The 25,334-nt window shown below is 34.8% G+C and overlaps 1 protein-coding gene across 1 annotated transcript in view; it reads left to right on the top strand.

Moving 5' to 3' along the window:
• The window catches only part of ZNF236 (zinc finger protein 236), a 72,838-nt gene that overhangs the window by 7,759 nt on the left and 39,745 nt on the right, over nucleotides 1-25,334 (top strand). The window contains exons 2-10 of the mRNA XM_035550667.1: nucleotides 2,566-2,708; nucleotides 4,000-4,164; nucleotides 8,400-8,578; nucleotides 11,852-11,976; nucleotides 15,288-15,460; nucleotides 17,794-17,940; nucleotides 19,865-19,936; nucleotides 23,294-23,497; nucleotides 24,917-25,145. Of these exons, the coding sequence (XP_035406560.1) occupies nucleotides 2,566-2,708; nucleotides 4,000-4,164; nucleotides 8,400-8,578; nucleotides 11,852-11,976; nucleotides 15,288-15,460; nucleotides 17,794-17,940; nucleotides 19,865-19,936; nucleotides 23,294-23,497; nucleotides 24,917-25,145 (1,437 nt within the window). The remainder of the gene's footprint in view (nucleotides 1-2,565; nucleotides 2,709-3,999; nucleotides 4,165-8,399; nucleotides 8,579-11,851; nucleotides 11,977-15,287; nucleotides 15,461-17,793; nucleotides 17,941-19,864; nucleotides 19,937-23,293; nucleotides 23,498-24,916; nucleotides 25,146-25,334) is intronic.

The following is a 25,334-nucleotide window of genomic DNA, read 5'->3' as shown; positions in this document are numbered from 1 at the left end:
CTAACAGACATAAGCAGTGCATTTTGTAAATGTGAAATGTGTGCCCTCTTCCTCTTCGTGGAGCCTGGGGACCTTTAGGAGGGCAGAAAAGCTTTCAGGCAGTTCGGGCTTGACCAGCATGAGCAGGTCTCGAGAAACTTCTGACATTTTGATATGGTGTGTGATGTGCTCAATTGGTGAATTGCTACAGTTTAGGCTCTTTCCCTGTTCTGTGCTATGAAATATTTTAAGATTGTGTTTGTTACTCTTTTCTGTGGTGATAGTTTCTTTTTAAACAAAAGCTGGAACACTTTCTTCCCATGTATCAGTGCATCTGATGGTATGACTTCGTACACTTAGTTACCACTCAAATTCTGTTGCAAGATACTAATTTTTCATTAACATATATTTCCACTGAAGTCCTTTCTGAATTCCAGAAGAAAATTCATAGCCTGTAGTTTAATCAGTGTTGTGCTTTTGCAGATATGATACATGTTTTAATAAAAGTGGAGCAACATTTAATAAATATTACTGATGTGAAAAATAACTAACTGGTAATCTTATTCAGACAGTAGTGAGCACGTTGCTTCTCTGTTTCAAATTGTAGGCAAGTTAGCACCTTTGATTATTTTAGTGTTAGCTCAGTCGCTTAAGCATTGTTTTTGTATGTTGTCTGGTCTCTTTGATCTCAAGAGTGAATGTTTAAAGATAATAATCTCTTCGGTTCTTGGAGAAAGTTTAAAGCCTTTTAAGAGTCATGGATTAGATCATTTTTCAGTTGTCAATTTAAAGTGAGAGGTCAAGCCTTCATGGGGTTGAACAATCACTCCTTTTTCCAGGGAAGAGGAAAGCTCCTTGCGTTAAGTTTGTGTGGTTTAAGTATTGGAGTAGATTTTTCTCTTCTCTCTTTTTTTTTTTTAAGTCATGCCAGTATGTACAGAAACTCATTTTGTGCCCTTTGTTCTACTTGGGCGTATTTATCACAAAAATGCTTAAGTGACAGTGTCTTGTAACTAATGCTGTGCCTATCAGCTTTTGAAATGCTGCGGCCATTTCAGGGATGGAAAGGATACCTTTTATTAATAGTGTCTAAATATGCTGTGAATTTACTGCAGAGTTCTTTAAAAGATGCAGGAGGTTTAAACTTACACACGTTTAACATTTATGATACTGAAATTGTCTCTATAACAGAACGATGCATAACTAAGCTTTGCAGAGCAAAAGTTAATGGCGTGACTCAGATGGCCCAGGAATGGGAAGCGTGATTTTCCAGGATACTGTTTTCAGTTGCCATTCTCACCCACGCTATCTTGTCCTAAAACATTTTCCGGAGCTTCCTTAACTACAAACTTTTTAAGGTTGTGTATGAGAATTATAGTAGGAAGAAAAGGTGGTCAGGGCATAAGGTACTCCTTTTTTTCTTATAAGTGATGTATTGAATGATAGAGGACTTTGAAGTGGGTATAGTACTGAGGAGATATACTCTATGTTGCTGAATCTTTAATTTCTTCAGAGGAAATGTAAACAGGATACTGTAAACTCCTAGTTTTGTTTCTGCTTTCTTTGGCTAATTCTTACAAACACGGAGGGAAGTGCTGACGTTCGTAAAGGGCAACATAATTTATTGGATATCTAGATAATAAAATCAACTTTTTTTTTTGCATCCTGTTGCGTTCTGTTGTTGATGCTCTTGGAGCTGTGGCAGTGTTTGAAGTAGAATTCTATGTTTTTTTCTCTTTAGTGTTCTTACTCTGCAGCATGAGTCAACAGACCTTTTTTGTTTTATTAATGCAGCTTTGAAGGCTCTTATATATTTTAACCCCTCCTGCAAGTTTCTTTCATTAAAGTTTTCCTTAAATAATTTCTTAGTCACACAGTATGGTTTCAAGTGTAAAATCTGTTTGTCTTGGAACCTATGATTTTTGAATTTCCCTTTTCTATTAAATATTTAAGATAAAGGGAAAATAGTAACAAGACTGACTTCAGCAATCTGAGAGAATATTGAAGCTTTCAACATGTATATCAAAAGTCATATGACTGTGGGCATTCAGAACAAGAAACCTATATAGGGTTAGACTGGGTCTATAAAAAATCATTTTCTCCATTGAATGCATGTGTACACAGTTTGACTTGCAGTTTATTGCATCTCTCTCAGCTATTTGAAACATTGGTGTTGGTTTTACAACTGTAAAGGTAACTAATAAAGGTTTAACATTGCCAGAAGTAGAAGAAAGAAAAGATTCCTAAATCTGTGTTAAAGGAAAGAAATCCTGGGTAGTTAGAGGTGCTGACAATGTTGTATTAAGTACAGGTAATATTATTAAAAGTAACCTCGGTCTGTATCTTATGTATACCTTGTTGTCTTTGGCAGCATTTCATGTTGTTGCAAAATCGAAGGGTCTTTATGAAGCATGGAAAGAAATAATTTGTAATCTTCAAGATCCAGCGCAGTTAGAATCTTATATGGGTCAAAAACTTACAGGAATTAGAGTAGCTTCTGCTTCAAAGAACTCTTGTTTTTACAATAAATTATAAGTGAATGAAGTACAGAATGTCATACAAAACGTCTTGATGCTTGTTTTGTAGATGGTGTGCTGACCCCGACAATAGAGAACAGTAATTTTCCCTACCAAGTACCCAGCTTCCATAAGTGTGAAATCTGTTTGCTGTCTTTTCCAAAAGAGACCCAGTTCCAGCGCCATATGAGGGATCATGAGCAAAATGACAAGGTATGAGTTTTAGTAGATTTAAATTTAGAAAGCACCAGTGTATATTGATACTTTCATATACTGACAAGTAAAGCTAATACAAAAAAGAACATTTGTTTTTAGTTACCTCCCTCGCAATTACTACTTGGGAACCTTGGAGTTTTATGAAGTTTTTCTTGGACATTTCCTCACCTTTCCTTTCAGACAAGACCTTGCTTTGATACCATTTAGTTAGGTTATTGTTTGAAGTTCAGTAATTTTTATTTTTAGCTGTTTCATTTGATTTATAAAATACTCTAATGTGAAAAGGTATGGCATCCTCTTAATTGAATTTCCAAACTGTTTCTACACATTAGCAATAAAAAGAAAATGATGATTATATTGATTACCTAGGCCCAGCTAGTCTTGAGTAGCTGTCTTGAATAAAGTCAAGCTACCTGGTTTAGTATGCTTGTAATCTACTAGTCCATAGATTAATTTCATCACTTCAGCTGCTTGCAAATCAAATTTGGGAAAGAATGAGAAAAATGCAGATATGTTTAAGACTGTTGACTTTTTGAATGAACCTTTTGCCCCAGGTTTCATATGTAATTTGAAGCATTTTATTTAGTTTCTGTTCCTCGCTTTGTTTCACAAAGCTAAAACTATTTCATGTGATTTGAAAAGTTCTAGTACTGAGCTAGTTGTAGTTGTAGATGGAATGGATAATGTTTAGAAAATGTTTAACTTTCATATGTTAATTCATGTGTCCAAAGAGCTATTTACACAAATTTCAGTGTTTTAAAGTTGATACATAAAAAATGGAAGTTAATGTTGTTAAAATCATTTTATTCCATGCTTGTATAAGAGGTTTTGTATCTAAAAGCAAAGGTGTTCTTTAAAAATGACAAGTAGTTGTGCAGATAGCAACTAAAGAGCAGTCAGTTCTAGCATAAACTAAGCTCTTTCCTGGTTGAATAATTAATTGAGCTTACGGAGAATTCAGTATCTCAGTTAAAGCAGCGAAACTTGTCTCTTGCTTATTCTTTTTCCTGCTAACTTCACTCTTCTCAGCCTGTATTTTGACTCCTCGCTTTTAGTTCCCCTGCTTTCTTTCCCTAAATGCTCTTTAAATATAGTAGTAGCATTTCCAGTAAGGGAGGGCTGGAGAAAATATTTAAGACGGGTGTTATTAGGAATCATTATTATATGTGGGGACTTGAATTAATTTTTTTAAATTTTTATTTGTATAGTTACACGTCATCTATATCGTATATATAAAATTTTGGGAAGATTTGAATTTCGTCTTTATTTTTGTGGTTTAAACAAACAGCCTCACCGATGTGACCAGTGTCCGATGTCATTTAATGTTGAATTCAACTTGACACTTCATAAATGTACTCACAATGGTGAAGATCCTACGTGTCCTGTGTGCAACAAGAAATTCTCCAGAGTAGCAAGTCTGAAAGCTCATATAATGCTGCATGAGAAAGAAGAGGTAATTCATTAAACCTCATAAGTTAAGCTTGAAAAAGATGAATGTGTTATGTTGGTTGTACTTAATCCCTCAGTGATATGTTTTAGATTGGAAGATTGAAAAAATGGTCTCATTTAGAAGAAGCACAAAATTTCTATTGGGGAAAGTATTTTAAAAATAGTAGCAGAAATTAACATATTGGATATAAACTTGTGTTCCAATCCTGTCCTCTTTAACAGAGAGAATCTGTATGTGTTCTATAATTGTCATACCCAGTCAATGATTATTAGCTGATGAATGCACTCTAAGTAAAACTACTCCCACCTAAAACTTGTCTCTTTTAGTTATTTACAAATACTTTTTACTTTGAAGCAACTGCTGCGATTTTATGTACAGTGATAAGCCCATATGTAATAGTCTGTGTGATGATTTTTTGATGGTTGATGTCATTTTAGATAATCCCTGCTCTTAGTGTACTTCTGTGTGTATCATAGAACCATTCCAGTTGGAAAAGACCGTTAAGATCATCTAGTCCCACCTTTAACCTAGCACTGCTTAGTCCACACTTAAACCATGTCCTTAAGCTCTACATCTACGTGTTTTTGGAGGACCTTTTGGTATGGTGACTCAACTACTTCCCCGGGTAGCCTTTTCCAATACTTCACAACCTTTCAGTGAAGGAATTTTGCCTAATAGCCAACCTAAACCTCCCCTGGCATAACTTGAGGCCATTTCTTCTTGTTTTATCACTTGGTGCTTGGGAAAAGAGACCGATTCCCACCTTGCTATAGCCTCATTTTAAGGTAATTGTAGTGTGTGATAAGGTTTCCCCTGAGCCTCCTTTTCTCCAGGCTAAACAACCTCAGCTGCTCTTCATAAAAGACGTGTTCTCTAGACCTTTCACCAGCTTTGTTACCCTTCTCTGGACGTGCTTCAGCACCTCGATGTCCTTCTTGTAGTGAGGGGCCCAAAACTGAAAACAGTATTTGAGGTGCAGCCTCACCAGAGCTGAGTATGGAGGGACAATCTCTTCCCTTGTGCTGCTGGCCGTGCTATTTCTGATACGAGCCAGGATGCTGTTGGCCGCCTTGACCACCTGAGCACACTGCTGGCTCATATTCAGCTGGCTATTCACTAGTATTCCCAGGTCCCTTTCTGCCAGGCAGCTTTCCAGTCACTATTCTCCCAGCCTGTAGCATTGCACAGGGTTGTTGCTCCCCAAGTGCAGGATGTAGCACTTAGCCTTGTTGAGCTAGTGTTAGTATATTTTAATTACTGCTGAGACTCTTTCACAATCCATTTTTTGCATCATGAAGCTGTTTCTTTATGCTATTACTATCTATAGGGAATGGTTCCTCTTCAATCTTGTTATCAGTTCCCATTTTGTCATGTACACAACAGAGTTAAAATGAGAAGACTTCAGTACAATTTTGTTGGGTGTTAATCTGTCTGTAGTACTAAACAGTTTAATGGGAGATTATTGAAGAAAATTTTTGGATTGCTAAAAGCATTAGAATAAGGAAATTGAGCATCAAGGAAGATGCCTAAGTGATTTTTAGTATTAATTTTTACACTTCAGCTACTCTGATCTTGATACTTGGCACAGATGTTAGGGGAGTATATTGTGTGATGCCTCACAATTAAAAAAAATAAACTGCAGCTTAAAAATTAAACTTAGAAAAATATCAGTTACTTTCAATTGCAAATTAATATACTCTTGTAATTCAGTACAATTCTGTGATAAAACAGATGACCACAGCAATTAATTCAGAGAATTGCAGGAATGACTTTCCCGGTGATAACGTTCAGGGCCTCATCATTGAAGAGCTGGAATTTGAACTTGAACCATAGGCTATTGAGCACAGTACTGGCTGTCATTCAGGAGGTCTTCAAGATGTGCAGTGTAAGAGGTTAAATTAGCAGTGGAGTACATTCCTACCTCTTGTTTGCTGTCACTTTCTTGCCCTTGCTGTTAAACAGGTTGGAAGTCTGAAAACAGAGCAGGTATGTACTCACTTAGGGAAACAAACATACCAGTGGAGGAGGCTACTGTACAAAGCTGAGGTTTGGGTAACTTTAGTCTTGTTTTGTGCTCCATCAACCAGCTTTATCTACAGGTGAGTGCAGAAGTAAGAAGAAATTGGTGCGATTAGCTTCTTAAACTGTCAAATTAGGTTTGGGAAAGCATATCTGTGTTGAAATACAGAATTTCGTGATTGATTGCTCCTGTGAGACATTCAAGAAGTTCTCTGGGCTATTGAAATCTAGCTTGCAAAAGACTAGCTTTTATCCTATTCTTTGGTGATTTATGGATTCTTTTGTGATAAACTGGTGTAACAGGAAGCAAAACAAAAACACATACACACAGAAAACCCTCTGTTTGAAATTCTTCACGTCCAGGTAGCTTTCTTCTTCTAAGTCATAAAGAAAATGCCGTGTGTAAATATGCCCAGCCTTGTAGAGTATTCTTGCATTGTCTATTTCTTCTAAATGACAGTGGCACCTAGTGTTATTTTTTGATCTGGTGAGACAAAATCTTAATTGAAACTTAAAATGTTAATTTATTACTTTAAAACTGCAAATATGTCTTTTTCGGGACACGAGGTCTCTAGGAAAACCTTAACGTATTGAGAAAGCTGAAACGTTCAGTAAAAATGTATGTTGTTGGATGTGATAAGATAAAGATAGTTAATATAGGCAGAATTAGATGAATAAAGTTGGATAAAATTGTTTTTGAATTTTGGAATGTTAAGTCTTACCTAGCAATGTATGAACTGCCTTTTTTTCTTTGAGTGTCGGAAGGTGGGTTTAACCACAGTGAGGTTAACATTGCACAATTACTTGTTCTGTGTGTGGTGGTGTTTTTTTGTTTGCTTGAGGGGCAAAAAAATAAATTTGGTACTATCTATTCCAGGGAGAGACTGTTTGGTTTGATGCATTGCTGAGTTTTGTTTCTTCTGCCTTACATTGTCCTTGCTTTACTATTGCTTTACTACTTCTGCCTATTTGTCCTTGCAAACTTTACTGTACTGAACAAAAATACATAGACTTTTTGTATCAAATACCTTTTCTTAGATTATTCTTTTGTTTGCGCAAATTGCTTAATAAGATATGTGCAACTTAATAACATAGATGCATGTGTCTGAAAAATGCTGAGAAATGATTGACAAACTGTTTGGGGGGCCATGAGCTTGGTATAGTATGCTTTATAAGCTTCTCTTTGGGTAATTTTTTACCACTTGTACCAAAGGATCATCATGAAATGAATTTGTTATATAAACTTTCTTTTGAAGAGTATTTTTGTTCAGACTTGAAAGTAGGTCCTGGAAAATAAAGTAATATTTATTGGACCACACTGTAACTTCATTCCAGTAATCATGATCTCTAGGTTAAATTAAACAAGTCATTTTTAAAGTAGTATTTAATTTCATTAAAGGACTTATCTTTGTCTGGCAATTAAACATTGGCAATATTACAGATTTTTTCAATTTTTTGTAGACTTGGGGAACAATTTTGTTGTCAGAGCATTTTAAAATAGCACTGCATGTCCTTGTTACTCTTCTAGTTTGCATTACAACAATAATTGACTTTGAATCTTCCTCCAAATTTTAGAGAAACTGCATTAAACATTGCAAGTATAATTTCCACTCTAAATGACTAACTAGAAAGTGACGTGTTTAAAATTAATGGATTGAAGCGATACCTGTCAAAAAGATTGTGTGCCTACTTATTTCTGTCTTCTTATCTGTGTAGATAGCTTGAGGTAAGTTAGTATTGAGTATGGTGGGTTTACTGTTGCTGTTAAGTGGTACTCTGTATCGTTTTAACTAGTGAGAGTGTAAAAAACCTGAATCTGCAGTTAAGGTATTTTGTAAAAAGAAATACCACTTCCTAACCAAAATGTTTATGTAGAGCATAAATGTATTTTGTGTGTATCTTCAAATAGCCAACCAAGGAAATAGGCAGTGGAGATGACCACACTGAACTGCTTGTTGCTGCTGTCTTATGAACTATTTCAGAATTTAGTTTGTGTTTTAAGTTTCTTAAAAGATAAATATTACCATAAGTATGCAACAATTAGCGCTCATGATTTATATTGTGAGGCTTAAACGTTTTTGCTTGTATACTTTTATTGCTGCTTGCTTCCAGCTGCCAATGTCCTCAGAAGTATACATGCATCTACTTGAGCAAAGCTTGTGTATGCATACAGCTGTTTGTGAATCTTTTTAAAAATCAGTCTCTATTATCTCTTTCAGAATCTTATCTGTTCAGAGTGTGGAGATGAATTTACTTTACAGAGTCAGCTGTCCATACACATGGAAGAACATCGTCAAGAATTGGCAGGCAGTAGGATCCACAGCTGCAAATCTTGCAAAAAGGAATTTGAAACTTCCTCACAGCTAAAGGAACATATGAAAACTCACTATAAAATAAGGTGACAATCATGGGTTTGTAACAAAATGGGCAGATGTTACTTTTATCTGGGGAAGGCAGGAATAGTGTTTCTAGTCATCGAAGTACCATGATCTGTGGAGGGTCGCTTCCTTTCTTTGGTATGCTCTTCTGAAATGACACTTGTTTTTAAATCCTTGCTAAACTAGGTGGTTCGTTTTTTGAGGCCATTTTTTTTTGCCATTTTTGTATTTAGGAATCCATACTAGGCACGGTTTCATCCGTCAGCTACTTGTAAACACAGGTTAATTTTTTTCTGACAGTGCTTTTTGAAGTGCATTTGTATGATTTTTAAAGCCTAATAGCAATACATTGAAGCAAATGTATGTTAATTTTACGTAGGATTTTTGCAATTACAGTAACCGCTAATGCTTCTCTTTTGCAAAGAAGAAAGATTTTTTCCTTGCAGTTTAATTATATTTTGCTAGTCCCCATCACAACCTGCCATGAGTTATAAATCTGAAAAAGCACAAAATGAGGGGAAAAAAGAGGCCTAATAAATGCTGTTCTTAATTTTGGTCAATATTTGTTCTGTAATTTCTTTCAGGTCTCTATTTTAACTTCACTTTTAAGAAGGTGAAGATAACTATATTAGAAGAAAGCAAGACTTCCTATTGGTTTAGTTTATACGTTAACAAAGCCTAAGGTTTTGACGATAAACTTAACAGACAGGAAAAAATACATTTTTAAAAATGAGAAATATCAGGTATTTCCAATTGCTTTTAGTAGCATCTGTCTTAGGTCAAGCAGTCTTACCATTTGTGTTCCAGAAGGTTTAAAAATGAATTGTAGTTTCCATTTGCAAACTGAAAATTGACTGTTTGGAGCATGAAGTTGCTATGTTTGTATTGGGTTAGTAGATAAGCATGTAATACTAGGGAAAAGGTGAATTCTCACTGTGGATGTCTACTGTGTAAGTTAGGATGAATAAATAAAGAATAGATGAGTGAATATAATATGACAGCTGTGATTTTTGAGTGTTAGGCATGTTACGTTTTGATGTAAATGAGATATAAATATAGTTTTAATTTGTGTTTGTTAAAAATGTTGAAGATCTGGAGTTTTCTTTTTTTTTTTTTTCAAGGAGGACAAAATTGGTATGACATTAATCTTGACAAGGAGGTTAGTGACAAAACAGGAGAAACAATTATTTGTGGTATTTCATTCGCAGATTGTTTCTTTTACGAGTAACTTTTCTCATTTTGCAGGAAAGTAGAGCTCTGTGATCATTTGTAAATTCATGTTTAGGAAAATAAAGATTACTTTTGGAATCTGAGCTTCCTTATATGAAATTCACCTTATTTATCAATTTTGGCGTAGTGATGTGTTACATTTATATCCAAGAAACTGTTGTTTATAACAGTTACTTACTGTCTTTTTACCTGCTCTTCCAATGCAACCCGTGTATGTGAGCCAGGTTAATGAATTGTATGAGAGCTATTTCATTACAAAGCTAACGCAGCTCAGACCTTCTCTGTTTCAGTAGAAATGATTTTGAAGAGAAAAGCATGGAAGTTCTGAATTTTGATATGACACAGTCCTGTCACACTGTTCAGATGAATTATGAAAAGTTAGTGTTTCATCTAACTTGACAGTATACAGTATAGTATTTGAAGTTCAAGGACCTACATGGGTAGTTAAAAGTCTTATTGTTTGATTCCTGCTTTTAATTATAAAATAAGCTTGAAATTTTTAGGACCTAAGGAAACAAGACTTTTTTTTTCAGAAAGTAGCTACCCTTCCCAAAAGGTACCTGTTCTATATCTGAAACATTTGAATAGAAACTATTATGAAGTTATAATTTTAATCTTCCGCTAAAAGGAAAATGGTCAATGTAACTGTAAATGCTGAAATATTTCAGAAGATGACCTGGTCTTGAAGGACTGACCCTGCAGTTGTTTCCAAATTAGTTATTTCTTTATTAAAATGTCAGAGCCATACTGTACAGATGTCATTACTCATCAGAGAGCATATTGGAACAGTCAGGCTGGTGTACATCTAACCTGAGATGGAAGGAAGAAGAGACTCTAAAAATCTGTCCTACTATCTGTGCTGCTTTTCAGTCTTCAGCAGATTTTACTCTGGATAATTCAGTAAACTTTAGCAGATATAATTGATGTGTAGTAGTAACAGTATCACACAAACTCTGCTTTCTTTGGAAGAGTATAAAAAGTTTAAAAACACACAAAATTTGTTTCAAGTAACTGGAAGAGGAAATGTTCTGTCCTTTAAATAGACAATGTATTTAGACTCTGTTTTGGACTAGAAAGATGCATCATTTGAGTAGAAGTTTAAAGATTTCTTCTTCTGCACAGACTATTACTTCCCTGCTATTTTTCATGTTGTTGCTACCAGTTTATGCTTCAAGGTATATTTTGCACAGCTGATCCATGTTAGCTAGTCCTTATTTTCTTTAGAAAAACAATAAGTATTAAAATCTGTAATTTCAGCTTGCCTTGAGCAGTATTGGCAAGCTGAATTACTGTATAGGTATAAATAGTCAGGCATTAATGAAAATGTGAAGTGGTCTGGATATAAGTGGTTTGCCTGCTACCTTCTTTTTTCTGCTTCTTTAACTGAGTTGTTGTAATGGTCTGTAAGGTATCCCAGATTTTAGATTTTTTTTTTTTTTTTTTTTTTTCCCCTGGATAAAATTAGTTGTTGTTTTTCCACATGTATGCTGTTGGTTTTCAGCAGTCATTTAAACTAGTTGGCTTGATTTGTAGAGAAATCAGTTATGGAACTTTGTCTCATATGTTACTGTGGCTCTGTGGAGATTGTGATACGTATTTGGGATATTAAATTCTTAACCTGTTCTTGTTAGACATAAGAAACTGTGTCTATGCACATGAGATACTCATACATAGTTGAGAACAAAGATTCTGCTGTGTTCAGGGAACAGAAATGAATTTGCAGTATTGAAAGTTCCCACCAAAACAGTACTTTTGAAGTCTCTCTGTACTTCTAGCAGAATTTACAATGAAATTGTAAGTTCTCTGGAGAACCTACAAGATGTATCAATTTTATTACAGATATAACTATAAAATTCTTGGTGGTGTTGTGTAGGTAGACCTAAAGGTCTCCAACTGTTTCCATTGTTCTTTCACTTTTAAAGAACTTTTTTAAACTAATACAGCTGATGGTATATATGTTCATGAAATTAAAGGTGTATGTTAAAAAAAGATGCAGTAAAATAAATTCCTTCAAAATAATGCTTAATATTAGGATTAAAAAGATTTTTTTTTTTAAATGACAGGGTATCAAATACCAGATCTTATAACAGAAACATTGACAGAAGTGGATTTACCTATTCCTGTCCTCACTGTGGAAAGACCTTCCAAAAACCAAGTCAGTTAACTCGACATGTTAGAATACACACAGGTAAGACTGTGAAAGCAACTATTTTACAAAATTCTATTACCCCTTGAAATGTTAAATACTTTTCTCCCTGTTGGGATGTGAAACATTATTATGATGTCTGTTGGTTTAAAAACCCCTTTATGTAATTCCTTTGATGAGGAAAATTTATATGTTTAAGACTTTTTAAAAACTGTTTCTAATGATATACATCTGGAAACCTTAAGTACTTCGTAGGCCTCGTTTGTTACAGAATGCCACTTAGTTCTTACATAAGGGCCATAACAGGGCCTTACAGAGGGCCATAAAATTTGAATCGCTTGATCAGGGCTTGTCTGTTACTCTAAATAAGATCTTGCATATTCTATAGAACAGATTCTAAAATGTTAAATCTCAAAACCAGTAGAAATACATGAGAATAAATAGTAAATTAGTGGCATTGCTTTTGTTTTATATCAATTTATTTAAAGTTAAACCTGTATTTTTTCTGACTTACTGTAACTGCCACGTTCAGGATGTCCAAAGTGAATTTAGGAGGTGATAAGACTGTAATTTTGATATTTAAAGAAGAGTGGGAGACTAATCAATTTTGCAGAATGAATAGCAGGTGGTTTGGGCTAAATTAGTTTAAAAAAATGTATATTTGTTTAATCCTTAAACAATAGAAATAACTGAAAAAAGTGGTGTATGAAATTCCTACAAAAGTTTAGGAGGAAGTGTACAGAGAACTGTAAGAATAGTTAAGTTTTAACCAGCCATGCATAATATAGGATGAGATTGGATTTAAGTAAAACATTGAAGGTGCTCCAGTGATGTGCAATTTATATGTATTTTCCATCCTATGAATAAATTGCTGCTTGTTTAGTTTTTAGCTAATTAAAGTAGTAAATGATTTAATTGCCCAATATTCTTTGTATTAGCATTATGCTCAGACAGTGATATCATGAGTCGTCATGTGTAGGAATGACAGTTTATGAAAAGAAATAAAAATTCCCTTAGAATTTCATTGTGTGAGCTTTTCATAGGAACATTGGAGTTTTACAGAGTTTAGTTATGATGCAGTGACACAAGAGGTCACCCTTGTACCTGCCTTAAAAGTTGCCTCAAAATCATACCCAAAAAAGTCATTGAAAAGTAGTTTTCTCATTTTAGAGTTTAGTCTCTTTGATATGTTATTTTAGCTATTTGGATCAGAATTAAGCAAAATTATAGTTGGTTGAGAACACATTTGTGAAGCTTTAATAAGTTCAAGAACATCTGCAGTTCTCTTGAAGAATAAAAAGACATTTGTCTATTGGGAAACCAGAGACAAAAAAACCAGTCCCAATCTACACATGACAGTATGTCATTTCAAGATTCAAGTAGCTAGGAAATATTCATTTAAGTTACGAATTACATTATTACTTTAAATCCACAGCCAATCTGTCTGGCGTCTAATTGCTTGAGGCACTCTAATATATGGGAGAATTTAGAATATGTACATCTTTAATTTTGGAAAGAGTATGTCTGTGGTGCATGTATAGTACTACGCTACCATCATGATTGCATTACTTTTTTGTTGATAGCTATTAAAGCACTTTCACCCTGCAGGGTGGTGGTGGGGTAAAGTCTCAAATTTTGAAATTCCCCATATTAAAATCAGAGTAATGCCCCCCCCCCCCCCCCCCCCCACCGTGCACACGCCAATCGGTATTTTACTGTTATGCTTGAGAGTTACATGTATTGCACGTTTCCACGCTAGAATTAAGATTTAGTTTGTGTAATGAAAGTTACTTAAATAGAACTTAAATAGAAGCAATTCTTCTGTGTGTCCACTAGCACTTGTTAGTGGTAACTATTTTACTTAGGAAATCACAATATGAATTTTGTTACTGTGTTTTGAGAAGCCTTGAATGTGTTCCTGAATTTAATCTGTATTAAAAAATGCATACTAAAACCTGCAGACTGTAAAACATCTTCAAAACCCAAATGCAGCAGAACAGTTCCTTAAGAATATCATAGCGTCAGGTCTTGTAACCTGTTTCTGAAAACGCCTACCTTCACTGCAAACAGTGAAATTAAGAAATAATTGAGAATGAATTAAGAATTAATCTCATTAAACTAGTTGTAAACTACACTTATTAATATAATCAGAAGTAATACAAAAACACTGATTGAAATTGCTTTATTGTGAATAATATTTAGCAAATACTATTGCTTATTCCTGTAGCAGATGCACAGCATACCTGTAGTGGCTTTGATATAGGAATGTGCAAAAGCAAAGTATTAAATTTTCTCAGGGTCCTGGAGTTAACACCGCAGAACTGTTTCATTTAAAAAAATATATATATGTATATATTAATACTCAATTCACAGTGGAGATTTCCAGTAGTCAGTTAAGACACAAAGTTATAAGAAACTGAGTTTTGTGCTTGATGTCTGTTTAACACATGCAGCTTTGTAATGTGTTAATGTAGTTCTGTTACTTTTCATCACTTAACGTTTCTGTGTTTGTTTTTTTTTGGGGGGGGGAGGGAGGGTTAATCGATGTGCAAATAACTGTAGCTATATACAATATTGAAAACACTAAAATCAGGGAATAGTGACAGATTCTTGAAACAATATTGCCCAGGATTTTCTTTAATGCTCAATAATAATATAATATGAGGGTCTTGAAAAAGAACATTCAAAGTTTTAGTTGTTGAGTGGGGCTGTACAGTGTCCCAAATAATAAGAATATTATTTTATTGCACCTTTTTGGATAGGTGGTTGTTAATACTCATTGTAGGGCAGGAATCTTTTGCAGTGTTGCTGCACGACTTTGATTTTAAGCTAAATAACAGGTTAGATTTTTGAGCATTATTTATTTATTACTTTCTGTGCCCCCCTTAATCCTCCTGCTTGTTTGTGTCCATGCAGGTGTATACGTTTAAAAGGATTTGGTGTAAAGGAAGAGCCAATGACTTTTTTTGCCTTTTTTCTCTCCTTTTCACCTCTTTGTTTTCCTCCTTCGGTGCTTTTGTGTAGTAACTTTTTAGATCCGCGGGTTGAGCGAAGCTGTTCTAAATGTTTTTTGTACAGGTTTCATTTAATTTACACGCTGTAATAATCACCTAGGTCATAGCTTTGTGAAAAAGTTTCAAATCTTTGTCTAGATGCTAGGATTAGTGTTTGAAGTAAACAGTCATTGTCAAAACATCTAATTTGTGTTTCAGCTCTCATCCATGTGCGTACATCTATCTACATGCAATAATTTATTTTAGTGATAGAATTTTCCTTTCAGATATGGGAAACCGCTAACATTTATTTAAAGCCTCTTACCCCACAGCTGCCTTTTTTTCCCGCCCCCCCTTTAGGTGAAAGACCTTTTAAATGTAGTGAATGTGGAAAAGCCTTTAACCAGAAGGGGGCATTGCAGACCCATATGATCAAGCACACTGGTGAAAAACCCCATGCTTGTGCCTTTTGTCCTGCTGCCTTTTCTCAGAAAGGCAATCTTCAGTCACACATACAGAGAGTTCATTCAGAGGTAAATGCAATTATTCATAAAGTGGTTGGTGCTAATATACTGCTTATTGGTGTTTAACCTTCCATTTTCAGTATTTAAAATGTACTGTTTGCTATTTCTATGTGCACTGGTGCTTTCTTCAGCCAATATAGATTTTCTGCTGTAGTATAGATTCCAGTTTGTTGGCTTTTACCAGCAAATTCAGCTTGCTTAAAATAACTTCATCTGAATAAATGGATGCTTAGGATAATTAGCAAGGCCTTCATTTACCATTGTCTTTTCGGTACATTGAAAGATTAAAACGTTGTTTCCTTTAATAGCTAAAAATGCTACTTACCTCAGTATTGAGAGAATGAGACCTGGAATCAGGTGAAAGTAAGCCAAAAACTGCAAAGTAGAAAAGGAGAAATTTCAAGCCCAAACAGCAACTTACTATCTATATATTCATAAAGTATAGCTATACTATCTATATATATAAAGCACAGTTGATAATTGTCTTTGAAGAATGCATCTTGCAGCCTCTCTCAGAAGCTTTGCAGTTACAGCCAGAAAAAAATCGTGAAATAAGACTTAAAAAAAAAAAAATAAAAAATAATAACTTGGACCTCTTTATGATATATTTTTTAATGCTGATATTTTTTCTTTGTGACAGACAATTTTTAAGATACCTAAGGTACTGATACAATATAGTCTTCTGAGCAGCACTGGCTATGCAACTTTGTTCAGTAATTACTGCACTGACTTCAGTGATTTGTGGTTTGAAATACCCATAGAAAGAGACCTAATTTTGATTTTGGAGGTATAAAGTGGTACAGGCATCTTTTTTTTTTCTTTTTGCTGCATGCAGGATGCTCTCTCCGCTCTGTCAGAGTTAGAAGAAAGAGTTACATTCTCATTTTCGATTATTGTGTTACAATGGCAGATTTAATTTATCTGATTTTTTTTTTTTTTTTTTACTACAGAACCTTCTAGTATGATAGTTTCTTATTTTTAGGATACGGTCCTTAACAGAATATTCTGTATTACTTGTAGTTATATTAAATCACGTTTACACTTCATACGGGTTCGTATGACTTGTTTTCCTTATTATTCACACCTTCCTATACATGATAGCTATTGCTATATAAAAAACCTGCATCAGCATTAATTTCATAATTTGCATGGATTTTTTTAGTATTAAAGTTTTGGGGTATCAAGCCAAGTATGTTCACTTTTTTTGTCTGTTTTGTCATAAATGCTACCTCTTGGTCACATCTCATGCGGTGTTGCATGATCCTGAGCATACATTTTAGTTACGGCTTTGGATCTTTTGTTGATTTTTTTTTCTTGTTGTCACTGTATTTCCTTCAAGATTGTGTGCAGAACTCTAATTCTGAAACAGTCACAATAAGAATTGTTACAGGTGGTGATAAAACAGGATGATTCCCACTTGGTTTATCACCATTTAATCTTATCTGTATTTTGTTAGTTGATAACTGGTAACAAGACATTTCGGAAAGAGGTAAAGCTTAATATCAGAAAATAGAATTCCATATTACGTTGCAAGCAGAAGAGCGTATTTTTGTTTGAAGACTTCATTGTCCCCTACATATCTGAAAGTACTGCACTGGATCTTACTGCTATCTGATAAACTGAGGAGGGGGAGGTGAGATATGAGCATGGTTAGAAACTGCACATTTATTTGCCTTAACTACCTCATGTCCCCTCAACCCCTAGCCCTGAAGGTCTCAAACAAGTTGTTGCTGATCACTTTCTAATCCTATGTGTTCAAATAGTACATTAAGCTTCCCTGTCCTTCACCATTCTTTTTTCGTGCAGTCCTTAATAGCCTTTGGCCCAATCTCTTTGTTTTACTCAGACCTGAAAAATGGATTTTATTTGTTCTTGGAAATTTATCAAAGACGCTTTTGCAAAAGTAAACAAAAGAGAACCAAAATCTGAAAATAAACTATCTGTATTCTTTCCCTTCATTTTTTCCCAACTTCAGTGTGTATTCAGTATGTTGTTACTTTTGCAGGCACATCTTATTTGATAAAGTTGCATTTTGGTTTTGCTTCTGAGTGTGTAATGGTAGGAAATTGTAAGGAAAGAGAAGTCTGAAGCCTGATTAGCCAGATGACGTTTGTCTCGCTCTCTGTGCTTTCCAGCGTTGAGAAGTGGAGATGAGTCATGCACATAGATTACAGTTGACTTGATACCAGACCGATTCCATAACAAGATACCAGTAACTTGGAGAAATAAACCGTTTTAACTCTCATAATCCCATAGTACATTTGTTATGTAAATAAATAATGTAAAAGATAATTAGGTAGGTTTAGGGAAAATGAGTACTAAACACTTTTGTTTTCCTGAAGGTCAAGAATGGCCCTACGTACAACTGTACAGAATGTAGCTGTGTCTTCAAAAGCTTGGGTAGTTTGAATACACATATCAGCAAGATGCACATGGGTGGTCAACAGAATTCTGCGAGCTCTTCAACAGATGTATCTCATGTTACAGCGGTAAGCTTCACTCGGTATATTATGAAAATTCCCGTAAGAGTTTAATTGGGTCTATATTTTAATTCCAGCAATTATTTATGTAACTTTAGTTCTGACCTGTTGTAGGTCTTTTGTCCTTTTTTTAGATTTGTCTTTTTGGAATTGATTTGCATATTGGCACAAAGTAGATCGGCCAAGTAAATGCAAAAAAGGATTTACAGTTTGAGGGTTTAATGGAAATATAATGATTTTATTCTACAACTAATTAAAACATAACTCTTGTAGTTACAGATTGTGTGGGAAGGAAAGGTTTTCGTTCTGTGTAATGAAACTAATTTGGAAGTTTTATTGGAACAATGAAACCTAGATTATTCCAAGTACCTAATAGCGTTAACTCATTTTCATAAATTAATTGTTGGTATAATTCTAATCCATACGGAGGAGATTCTTCTTTTGTGTGTTTCTTATAACTTACTTTCAATGTTAGCTTCTTATTTGACAAGATCGTGAAGGAAAAATCTTAGCTTTATTAGCAATACTGAATGTGTTTTCTTTCATTACTGAAATAAAAGAAAATACTAAGATTCAAAAAATGCTTCTGCTTTCGTTTGACTATTTTTTTAAGCCTGTGCATATTGACTACATCATAACATATTTTCTTCTTTGAAGAAAGCTTCTACCTCTCTGCCTTTCTTCTGCTATTTCTTACCGTTTCCAGCTTTAATGCTCTGAAGTTCAATGTGTGACAAGTAATATCAGGCTTTGAAAGGGGGGGGTGGGGTAAAATTTAAAGTTCGAGCTTCGTTATGCCACTAAATCTTGTTGACAGCAAGTGTCTAGTAGTATTGTGTGGAGAACCATTTCTCTTTAGCTTCCAAAAAGCTGCGCTTCTATATTGCAGATGCTATTTGTCTCTAGGTTAATTTGGGGGGAGGGAAAACTAATGTGTCCTATTTACTTGAAAGTACATATAATCTATACATCTTTTTGTAGGTCTTCACATTCACAAGTTTTATCTTAAAAGCAGAATGGAGAAAGATTCCTTCATACCTACCTAATGTTTGCTTTCCCTGGCCAGTTGTGTTTTTTTTGCTTTGTTTGGCTTGATTGAGTATTTTGCATTTGAATTGCACATTGATATTACAGAAGTGTCTTGCCATTATCTTTGTCTCATGCATCTATCTCTGCTTGCATGAAGGCAATGAAAAATAATATCTCTACACAATGGTATAAGCAAAACAGGAGAAAAATAATTCATTTTAAAAACAGATGCAAAGAAGTTTAATAAGGAAGAACAAAGATGACTGACATCTTAATTGTGTATTAAGAACATTATCATTTCCATATTTAACTTTTCATCTGAAATTGCAGATATGTAATGGTTGATTTATTTATTGCTGTAGAAAGATTCTGAGATTAGCACTAGCATTCTTACATTAGAACTGACTTCCTTATTCTGATCGGAACTTGCGGATCTTCTTTAACAACTGGCTTCCTGTATAATACTTTTCCTGTTCTAAAGGTTGTGATTTTTCTTTGTCATCTCTTGCTATGGATGTGGGGATGAGCAATGATTGTCTTAAATACATTCATTCCAAAAGTTGATGTCACCTGTATTGCTGCACTACCAAAGAATGCATTCTTTTCTGATACATAGGTGCATCTTGTAAACTTGCTTACTCCAGGGCTGTTACTTGTATTTGCAGCATCAGTGCTTTATAGGTCAGGTATGTTGCTTTCTAAAATTCGTGTTTAATATACATAAACTATGGAGCAACACTGGTGATTCTGTGTGCATTTGTATCTTTCCCATAGTCTCCTTTTTTCTCTCTCTAGTCTCAATGCTGTAGGAAAGTGAACTGTGGTACTTAAACTGTTTGGTTTTTTATTTTATTTCTATTTTTTTGTGCAAAAGTTTAAAATACTGCTTTTTATTTCTTTGTAGGATTCTGTCGCCCAGCCTTTAACAACATCTCCTGCTAATCTTTTGCAACCTGTTGATAATAAATGGAAGAACGTAAGTATAGAGTTTTTTTTGTTTGTTCTTTTTGTCAAGAATAGAAAGGGGAGGAACTTTACAGAATTTGGTAAACTTCCTGGTGGAAAAAAGATACACAATTGTCCTCTGTGATAAGTTCACCAGCTAATATATGAAGGCAGACTTACTGGTGATTGCACGTAGGTATTGTGGAGAGAAAAGACTTCATATAGGGTGCATTATTTTCAAAAGCTTTCCAACAAAGCAAGCTCCAAAGAGGAGCTGATGACCTTCTTGTCAAATTTTGAGTCAAGAGGGTAGTTCTGCCTATTTTTTTAATTGAATCTGAACGTTGAAATTAGGCTCCTGTATCACCGTGTCCTGTTGTGTGGTTCCCTCTACTTGATGCAGAGTGCTGGTTCCTCCCTGGTGGTAGGTGCCAGCTGGGAGTAATGGGTCCCCATTCCCACCTTCTTCAAAGAAGTGTCTGATAGTCTTCCCTAGCAAGTGAGAGAACCGTCTCCAATTCCATCCTTAGCCTCAGGCTCTTCAAACTAACATCTTCTCAAGAGAATACCTTAGTAGCTGCTGGGTGCCCAGGCAGTTTGTGTGCAACTTTGCAAAATCAGCTTCACCTTATATATGGGGAATCTAGGAAGTCAAGCAAAGGGAAGTTTGACTTTGTAGTCTAGCAGAGAGGAAACTTGAATTCTTTCCCCTTGCTAGGGTACCTTCTATTTTTAAACTAGCAACTATATATTGTAAAATGTATGGGAATTTTGAGGAAAAGGAGCATATGGCACCACCTTCAGTACAAAGATGAATCAGCAGCAATTTTCTTACATGCTTTCAAAGTCTCATTCTTTATTGTAAGACGTGCTTGTTGCCATGCCATCAGATGTGCAACCTGGGCACATCTGGGCAGTTTGGCCCAGAAAAATGAGCCAAATTCAAAGGACAGACATTTTATTCATAATAATAGGGATTAAAAAGGTTATAATTGATACATCAGCAAAAAGCAAAATTTTCCTTGCCTGGAAAGATCCGTTTGGTCTTTTTATTTTGAGAAGAATGTTTGCATGAAAGTGAAAAGCTTATATGCACTCTGTATTTCATTCTGGCAATTTTTGCTTTTATCATTTGTCTGTTTATTATGTCCACTATTCATGATCTGTATTGAAAGATACATGAGGAATCACCCATCAAAATTCTTGAACTATATGATGTGTTTTGTTATCAAAGAGTTTCAAGGAGCTGTATCTATTTTGCCCATCAGATAAAATATTTAATGATGACTTGATCTTCTGCTTTGCAGAAAAGGGAAAAATCTATAATCTCTTTATTAAAAAGACAGGGAAAAGAGACTTGAGGGTTGAAACTAGATAAGTTCACACTTTGAAATGACATAGGGAATTTTAGTGTGGATAATTTACTGTTGGAGCAACTCACTGAAGTTTGTTAGCAATAGAAAGTTACCATAATAAATTGCTTAATTAAAAAAAGACTAATTTCTGGACAATTACTTCACTTGAGGGAGTAATTGACTCAGCAGTGCAGTCTGTGTTAGTTACACAGCCAGATCAGAAAGCCTGTGATCACAAGGTTCGCTATTCTAATTGAACAAATGTGGAATTACAAAGTAATGATATAATACTTTATTTTCTATGCTATTTTTAAAATTAGATATTTAAATATTCTAAGGGAAATCTAGAAAGAGATCTCTGAAACTTTTCATAATTAACAGGCCAGCTTAATGGTAACAAACTTCATATGCATACATGTATTTTTCAAAAAAGATAACCTCAGTGAGACTATATATATACTGCTGTTTAATACGTGAATACGCTGGCTAAATACATGTAATTTTGAAGATGATGTTGAGCTAATTCCTTCATTAGCAATTCTTTTCTTGTGTTAAAACCTGGGAGAATTTTGTTTTGGTCTAGGCTTCCCTGCATTCTGTTTCATGAAAAAGAGCAGTCTTTTCAAAGAGCTGTTTCAGTCCTTAACAACATGCTTTGCTTCAGTTCCTGTTTGTTACAGTGAAAATGTCTTATAACATGTCATATTTTTGTAAAATACTTACTGAAATGCTTATATTTTTTTTGTTAAATTGGAATCTGAAAAGTTTTTCCATCTGTCCCACTGGTGAGGTGAAAAAAGATGAACTAATTATAATAGCAACAAAATAGCAAGTGTTACTCTGTTGCTTGCATGCAAGAAAAATGAGAGAAGGGTTTGTTTTATATTGTCTCATGCAAAGACGTGAAATTCATTAAATTCTCAGAACTCAATTGGAAATTGGAATCAAGCTGATTTTTCTTCATACGTGTCTTTGGAACCGTTCTCAAATGTGGTGACAATGTCATTTTAACTGTCTTGGGTAATGTGTCAATATAAAGAAAATCTTGGGGAGTTTTCAGATTGAAAGAAATATTACATGTGTGAAGCCTGAGATTGTTCTTTGTCAAAAATGATCTAAAGGATATAGTGTTTTGTATATGCGTTTGTGCCTGGAAGTGATTACTTTTGGGGAAGGGAAATATTAAAAACAAATATCCAGTGTGTTCCAAGAAACAGAATTACAGGGCCAGCCACTATATGAATACATATTTATTTTTTGCAGTAAAATGATTAAAAGCGTTTGTTTCAATAATGGTATACTTGTGCAGTGTGCTTCAAGAAAGAGAAGTTCATAAATGAAAGAGAACTGAATACCTTTGTGATTCTAAAAAGAAATACCAAGTTTTTAAATCTTTTTTCTTCATTTGTTACTAAGGTAGCTTAAGGATGCAATTATCAAATCAGAACGGAAAAAAATTGATTTTTAGACTAAGATTTTTTTGAGTATTTGAACACAGCTCCATGTATATTTAAACTTTCAGAGTATAAACAGTTTCGTTTAAAGCACAGATTTAGAAGATTGAAAGTTGGAGGCAAACAAGTTAGTAGTTTGATTGTTCTGAAGGGTTTCAGTGTAACAACACTATTTAATATAAAAATCTCAGCTAGTAGGAGTTCTCTTTTCTAAAGGACTTACTTTAGTTAAATGTGAATTATAAAAAGACAACCATATCAGTGTCATGTATCTGTTTTGTACTTTTCATGTGGCCTCTCCATATGGAATTCAGTAATTGATCCCTGTGTTTTGTAAACTGGTTGAAGGTTCAGTAGTTGCTACAAACTTAATTCAAGCTTTAAGCTTACAGTTATGCATCTTGGGAAGAAGCCCAAAAAAAGGGAGTGAGAAGACCTTAAGTAGCAGATCTGTGTGAAGTAGTCTGATGAAAGTCCTTGTAGTGGACAGTGAACAGACCTTTCACATAAGGGAGCCGAACAGGTAAGTTCGTATATACATTTCATCTTCCTTTACAAATATGCTGTTGTATATTTCAGGCCACGCATTTCCGGTCTCCGCTTCTTCAGCAGACAGAAAACCAGGTGTCTTCAGCTACTGCTAATCAGGGACAACAGGCTGTAACTGATGTCATCCAGCAGCTCCTTGAGTTATCAGAACCTGGTCCTGTAGAAAATAACCAGCCTCAACAACCTGGTCAGCAACTCAGCATTGCTGTGGGGATCAATAGAGATATTTTGCAGGTCAGAGCTGTGTGCGATAACATCTTTACATTTCAATGTTTTTTCTCGTTTTTATTTTAGTGAAATTCTTTCAGTATTTTCAATGACAGCAATCCTCCTGTATTTTGAAATGATTTATCAGTCAAGAGACAATAGTAAAGATCTAATGAACAGGAATGGAACATGCCAGGATACTGTTTTATATAATATTACAAAACGAAGGTTACAAAGATTGATTACATGGCCTAGAGGAAAGATGTGAGTGTACACACCCATTCATGGACATTTTACCCTTTGACTTCTTATCTGTTGCCCTGAAGCAGCTTTTGACACGTCCTTAAGTTATGATTCTTAAAGTGTAGCCATATTTAAGAGGGAAAAATATTTTTATCTAGTTAAAAAATGAGAATGTCTCTGGGCCTTTATCCTGATCTAATTAATACGGGCTATTTGAATTTTTCTTACCTGTGCAAATTCCTTCCTGGGTTGTGTTTTGTCTAACCCATTATTCCGTCCTTGGTATTGGCAATAGGAAATGCTGAGTAGTATGGAAGAGTAGTTGGGCAGTAGTTCAACTATCTATGCTTCTTTTGCACCCTCCTCTGCATTAAAGACACAAACAGGATGGAACGGGGCAGAGAGTGTTTTCCTTTAGCATTGGTGGTATCCTGCTAACCTTTAAGCTATTCCTTATCTCTAACCTTTTAAGAACCACTTGAATTTTTTTGGAAGACCTGAATGTTACATGTAGCTCTGTGCAGGTTCATTATGTTACCTGTGCTGTGTTCCCTAATGTCTGGAAGGTTGTGTGTAGTGGCAGCAAATTACAATACAAAATATAACTATACTCTTGATAGCTATCGGAAAACAAACAAAAAAACGACAACAACACACATGGGAAGTACGAGCATTTAGCACCTTAAACATATTGTACAAAATAAAAATGTTTTCTTTCAAGTGATCAAATGTCTGCAGTCTTACTGAAATGTGTTTGAGGTCTTTGATCCAGAATCTTCTCATACGCAATAGTATCCATGAAAGTGCCTCCACTTCGGTCCCTTCAGGTGTGCATGAAATGAGTGCATTGCTCTTGTCTCAGAGGGTTATCAATGATATGTTAACAGAGGCTTTTGAGCTTTTCCAGGTCTTTCTTTGATGTAGCAGTCTTTCTTTTTGATTATACAATCTATGGCTTCTCCCTAAGCTAATCGGCTTCAGATTGACTGTTTATAAGAGAAACTATCCTCTTATGTAGTGTAGGTATAAGACATAGTTGTATATTTCTGGCAAATGTTTGATTCTATAGAGACAACTGGCACTTTTCTGAAAGGTAAGTCCTTTAATTATATTTGTGTTACATCTTCTAAATAGCAGTCTGACAAAAATTGGTGCAGCTGGAGAATGCTTCTTTCCTAGTCTAAAAGTTTTGTTCTCTTCTAGCAAGCTTTAGAGAACAGTGGGTTGTCTTCAATTCCTGTCTCTGCACATTCTACTGACTGCAGCCAAGCTAAGACTCCTGGGACCCAGGATCAGAACCCAGATGTCCAGACTCTCTCAAATCATCAGACTGACTCTAATAATGCAGAACAAGATAAGGAGCAAGAGAGTACAGATAAACTGGATAAAAAAGAAAAAAAGGTTATTAAGAAAAAATCGCCATTTTTACCTGGTAATGTTGCCGCTGTTTGATACTTTTTGTGCTGTAAAGACTACAGTATTTTGGGGGGTGTTGATGACTTTATAAAGGAATTTCCCAAAACATTGCAGATCAGTTACAGACTACATCGACTTTTATCTGAAATACAGTATTTGTATAAGCTGTGATCAATGTAATTTATAACTTTTATACTAAAACCTT

This window comes from Cygnus atratus, chromosome 2, assembly GCF_013377495.2.
Source record: "Cygnus atratus isolate AKBS03 ecotype Queensland, Australia chromosome 2, CAtr_DNAZoo_HiC_assembly, whole genome shotgun sequence".
Lineage (NCBI taxonomy): Eukaryota > Metazoa > Chordata > Aves > Anseriformes > Anatidae > Cygnus > Cygnus atratus.
The sequence above is the reverse complement of the archived record's forward strand: the minus strand, read 5'-3'. Positions and strand labels throughout refer to the sequence as shown.